The sequence below is a fragment of the Manis pentadactyla genome, chromosome 16 (genome assembly GCF_030020395.1).
Source record: "Manis pentadactyla isolate mManPen7 chromosome 16, mManPen7.hap1, whole genome shotgun sequence".
NCBI lineage: Eukaryota > Metazoa > Chordata > Mammalia > Pholidota > Manidae > Manis > Manis pentadactyla.
In genome coordinates this window covers 36395334-36401333 of record NC_080034.1, presented here as the reverse complement: position 1 = coordinate 36401333, position 6000 = coordinate 36395334, and the positions used below count along the sequence as shown (strand labels likewise).

The 6000-nt window shown below is 39.0% G+C and overlaps 1 protein-coding gene across 1 annotated transcript in view; it reads right to left on the bottom strand.

Annotated features, from left to right (window-relative positions):
* Positions 1-421: 421 nt before the first annotated feature.
* LOC118928372 (sentrin-specific protease 6-like) overlaps positions 422-6000 on the bottom strand; it is a 55397-nt gene continuing 49818 nt past the window's right edge. Inside the window, exons 15-19 of the mRNA XM_057493869.1 lie at positions 4991-5094; positions 3713-3801; positions 2452-2520; positions 2201-2351; positions 422-655 (exon numbers count right to left, since the gene is read on the bottom strand). Coding sequence (XP_057349852.1) covers positions 422-655; positions 2201-2351; positions 2452-2520; positions 3713-3801; positions 4991-5094 — 647 coding nt within the window. The remainder of the gene's footprint in view (positions 656-2200; positions 2352-2451; positions 2521-3712; positions 3802-4990; positions 5095-6000) is intronic.

Below are 6000 nucleotides of genomic sequence, written 5' to 3'. Positions count from 1 at the left end.
CTTTCTTGTTCAAAATGCCTTAGATTTCATCTTACTTTCCTATTTTGAGTTATTTTAGAATAAATGCAAGAGGTCAAAAGGGTTATCATAGATACTCAAATATCCCCATGAAATATATCATTACCCACTGAGGAATTTAATACAAGTTCACTGAAGAATATCAAAATTAATCATTTCCTCCTATAAATATTTTCTTTTTATTTTGTGTTTAGAAGTTGCAGTTTTAAAGTACTATTAACAGAAAATACATAACAAAAGCTTCCTAACAAGTGAAAAAAATAATTATAAATGCTGGAAAAATTGGCCTCATTAACATATTTACAGACTTTTATTTAATACATACTCCATCGGAAATTAATTACATGACATTTTTACAAGCATTAACATTTCCAGATCACTGAGTAGTGAGCACCTCCATTCTTCACTGCCTACAGCCCACGCTGGAGTCACGCAGCTTCTGGAGGAAACTGACGAGCCCCGGAAGCAGGTCAGTCGGAGATGCCGAGTGCGGGTCCTTACGCTGCTGCTTCTCTCTGCTCTGATCCTCCTGCAGCTTTAGAATTATGTTTCTGATTTCTTCTCTTTTTGTTCTCATTCTTGAGGGAGGAAACCAGTTTGCCAAATTCATAGGTAGGTCAAAATTGAGAATTGGATTCTGCAGAGAAAAACATCAAATGCAGATTAGAAAATTACAGCAAGTAATATTTTAGTTTCAATCATAAAAGCATTCCAGAGTTAAAAATGAAAAATCAAAATCTGATTTAGTATTTTACTCATTATCTATCACAAGCCAGGACATCGTGCTGGACACTGGTGATGTGAGCCAGTTTCTGCCTACGGACCTTATCATCTAGATCAGGGATAAGGGAACTACGGCTGACTAGTGGGCCAAGTGTGCCTACTACCTGCTTTTGTAAATAAAACCCTACTGGAACACAGCCACACTAACTCATTTACGTGGCGTCTGTGGAGGCTTGCATGCCATAATAGTGGAACTGAGGAGGACCAGAGACCATACGGCTGCAGAGTAAAATATTTACTATCTGGCCCTTTATAAAAAGGTTTGTCCAAAAAAAAAGAGTTTGCTGATTCGAGTCTAGATAAGCAGGTAACGATTAAAACAATCTGATACTTTTTTTTATGAGGAGAAGCATGGAGTCCTTCAAGAACACATGTCTGGGGGCTTCACACAGTCCCTAGAAGAAGGCTCTTTGCACTAAGACCTGACCGAGTAGGAGGCAGCCAAATACGGAATGACAGGAGCAGCAGAGAAGGGTGCTGCAGGCCAGGAAATGTGTCTCCAGGCCTGGAGGCAGGAGGGGCAGCACAGCGTGGGACTGCGCGGCACGCAGGGGACAGAACGCAGAGCCGCGACGCTGGGCACGAGGCTGGAGCTGGATCGATTGCGCGGGCCACGCTCTGGAGTTTGGTCTTCCCCCAACAGCGGCAGGAGTTAAAGCAGAAGAGCAACATGACCGGGTCTGGGTTTGTGAAAACCGGAAGGCAGCAGGCGCAGCTGGAGGCTGGGGGGGCTGCTTGGCGTTGGCAGTGGCGTACTGGGCCTGGACCAGGGCCACAGGGGTGGACATGGGAGATAGCAGACGGGGCTTGGTGGTACACGGGGTGTGGACGAAGAAGAGGACGGAGTCGCACAACCGTAAAGAGCGCCCAGGACAGGGATGCGTGGTGCTGCGCCTCCCAAGCCAGAGAAGAGAGTGCAGAGGAGGGGGTGGCCAGTGGTGTCAGGAGGCCCTGGGGGCACAGCCCAGTTTCAGTGTAAGGGCGGAAGTGAAGCCAGACTACAGAGATCTGAGGTGGAAGTGGGGTCTGTGGAAATGAAGACAAGCAAATAGAAACACCTCCAGAAATAAATATATCTGTGAAGGGGAAAAATGAGGGTGAAGGAGGCAGTCCAAATGAGGGGAGGGGTTTCTTAAAGTCAAAAGAACCAGCGGACAGGGAGACCTGATCAGTGGTGAGGAGTGAGGTCAACAAGCCTTGGATCTGATGAAGCACAAACACAGTCTTTCTATGCCTTAAAAATTCTCTGTTTTGGGAGTTTTTGCTCCCTAGGATAATTTCTGAAATGGTAATTTCTAAACTCTTTAAAATACTTGCTTATGGTATTTTTTACACTAACATCAAGTCAAATACACTACTTTGTTATTTATTATATCCGATCCAACACACTGAAACCCACCTCAAAAAAGCTCTCCACGTACTGCAGGACGTACACGCCACAGTCGCTGAAGTTGTCTTGCTGGGGGACCTTCAGGTTCGAGCCTTTCATGGCATCTTTGGAAAAGCTTCGTTTGCTTCCTTTTTTAACTTCCCACTCCATCTCTAAATACCTGTAAGAATGCATGTTAGTAAGAATACACATACATAAAAACAGACCGAGCCTCTCATTCCCAGCAGAATATGAAGTATGGGGTATGGTTTTGAACTTACTCTCTTAGAATTTTTACAACATTTGACCGAGAAGGGCCTCTGAGTGAGTCCATCAGTAGAATACAAGGTCTGCAGGGTACAAATGTCCAAATATTAGTACTTCATAGTGTTAAAAGGCATAAAAAGATGTACATTAACAAAAAATTTAAAGCCTTCAAAATTCCCTTTGTATGCCTCAGTGAAACTCAGGGGAAAGAGTATATAAACCTCACAGACACCCCCCACCAGTACTTAAAAATCTAAGGTTATGTTAAACACAAAACTATAAAATATTAATTTTCATTTCACTAAAGTTCTATAGTTGGTTCCTAAAAACACTTTAAAATTTAGGAGAAAGTCAGAACAATTATGAAAATTTGAACATCGCCATATTCCAAATCACCAAAAGTGGGACCATGGAGAAGTAAAAGAAAAATAACCCTAGTTTTAACTAAAACCCATTACAGGTAACAAAACAGGTAATCATATCATAAAAGAGTTAGGTTAGAATACAGTGTATTTTGCAAGACTACTTTAGAAAACTCAATATAAATAATATTCAACCTTCAAAATTTTGTTGTAAACCCATGTTAAGTCAGGAAATCTAATACAGCGCAAAGGGTCTTGGAATATTTAAAGATCTAGCTTCTTCCTGCCTACAATTTTATACAATTTAGAGATCTCTTAACTGATTTCCTTTATAAATGAAGTTTGCTTCTCAAAAGCTGTTAATGGAATTTCACCCAACATTTTCTACCAAAAAAGTTCAAAGAGATGAAGTCTAGAAATAGGTAATACTTCATCATGTAAGAAGTTTGGAGATCCTGGAAAGATGTCAGAACATGTAATTCTGAGAACCAAGAAAACAGACTCCCTCACTAGGGGTTCCCACCTCATCATGCCCTGTCAGGACTGCCTCAGGTCACTCCCCAGCCCCACACAGGAGCTGTGGACCCAGTATAAGCTCTGATTCCCTTGTTATGGATTGGAAGGCAAATGATAACTCTTTGTCCTTTTCTGCTCCAAATCACCATATATCCAAAAGGAAATGGTTCTCTGTGGAGATGTATGTGTGCACACATGCACATACATGGACCAAAACGACTGTCTGATATCCCCAATCTGATCCCTGGACAGCGGGCATGACTCAATTTTCCTTACCGACCCTGACTTTTGCTTAAATACTTGTTTGAATAAACACTGTTCCAATTATGCTTTATCCTGTGAGAGTACATAAATAAAAATTATCACATAGTTTGCAAGACATACAGTTAATGCTTACTGTTTACAGATAGTAGGCTTTAAATGCCACTGTCCTATTTCTGAATTGCAGTTGTCGTCAGCAAGGAATCCATCATCGCTGCTGTCATCCTATGAAGAGTCTACTGTCAGTGCTGAAAACAGTGTGAACGACTGACAACCTAACAGAGCAGCACTACTGAGGTGATCAGACATTAGAAAACGTGGTATGTCGCTTGATTCCTATTATCTATGCCACACACTGACATTTTAATGAAAAGAAACTTCTGGTAAGAAGTATACGAAAAATTGGTACATCTATTTACTCAACCTCAAATAAACTTTTAAATACTGAATATACTGTCGCTGATTCTTCCACAGTCAAATATTACTGCTCTTTTAGGTATTTTTATAGAAATACAGTTTACTGGCTAAGATAGCTGCTTCATAATAGGACATGAATGAATTACAGTTATTACTCTTTTATGTAAATAATTTTTTCAAATAAAATATTTAAAGGGATTTTGGAAACAGTTTTCCTTGACAAAACCATATATCCACTTCACTTGAGAGACGACAGGCTAATGATACTGCGTCTTATCTACTATCCTGAATGTAAAACAAAGGGTTGTTTTTTATTCCCTGAGAAAGCTGTGGCAACCTTAGAAATGAAATAATCCATAGTAGAAATAACGATAATTAAGGCTAATAATACTACACATTGTTAGATGAGCTGGTCCGCACAACTGCTCTGATCAAGGACAGGCAAGTAAGTGCTCATTGAAGACCTTGACCACAATCTGTGTATTGTGTCTGTGCATGTTGGGAAAAATCTCTCTTATTTCACAGCTCCTGCCATGATACATGTACCTTAAACTGGGCAAAAGAGAAAGAACCACTGGAAAAGTGAAAAATATATATAGTTTTGCTCAGTCATGCACCACATAATAAAAAATTTAAACATCTGCCTCTTGAAAGTTAAGTGAGACCAAAGTATGGCCCATAAATGCTTTAAAGGATCTGAGAAAGGGGTGCTGGGCGTGGTGGCTATGCTGGGGTAGGATGATTAGTTCTATATTAAAATTGTCTGAGGTAATATCAGTTTAGCCCACAGTGGCCCAAACCAAACCAGACACCCCAAAACAACACTAACGCATTTATCCTGGCAACTTCTGAGTCAAAAACTGAATTTGTACTTTGAGATGAGATCCGTATCTAGAAGGCATGAGCTACTGGTTGAAAGGAATCACCTATAGAATTCACAAGAAAAACTCTTCATTAGATAAACTATCAGATCTTTTTGCCAAGCATTAGGTTTTACCTGGTTATCTTGATCCTCTGAGAGGTCGATGAGCTCATCTTTAAGCATTTTACTGCCTTTGGCTGACTCGTCACTATAGTTCAGACTAATTTTGCTGAAGCCATCTGCATCAGTAAGAAACATGTCATTCAGGAAAGGACATGTATATCCCTTACAGCATGTGCTGTGAAAATTAGTGCTAGCAGTCAAGTACTTAGTCATTATGGATACAAAATCTGTCTTAGCATGCAATATCACAAATATAAGCTACTTTTAATAAAAACCTGGATGACAATGTCAATTATGGAGCTGTTTCTACTACTGAGACTCTAAAATTCATTACGATTTAAAAACTGGTACCAATTGTTTTAGTGGCTATAGATATTTTTGTATAAAGTATGCCAGATCTTTAACTAATAATAAAAGCTACAGTAGTCTGAAAACAACCTCAATGTCCAATGTCCAATAGCAGGAATAGTTAGCAAACTGTAGAATATAAAATGGAAATAGTGTACATTTCAAAAATCAAAATTGGAAAATATGGAAAACTATACAATACAGGGTAAAAAAAGTAAACATGATTACAATTAAGCAAAATAGGCTTGCTTTTGGACAAATTATAAAAAGAAGCTAATCACACAAAACGTTTCCAAAAAACATAGGACTTACATGAAAATAATGAAACCTGAATCAGGGACTTCAATCCAAACATACTGTTTACTATAGATCATACCACTTTCAAGTTTTAAAAAGCACAACTTTAAGGTATTTTAGGCAGGATGAAATTAAGTTTGGTATATAAGTTATTAAAAGGGAATAAAGAACATTAATATAAGATGGGATGGGAAGACAGCAAAATAAAATGTGCTCCTGAAAGTGTACATATATACAACTAAATGCTGTGATCAGCAACATACCACATAAAATAATCAATAAAATACTATGGCAAATCCTCTTGTTATGCACAGAATAGCCTTTTCAATTTATCTTTTCCAAAAAGCTGTATTTTTATGTTTGCTTGATGCTAAAAT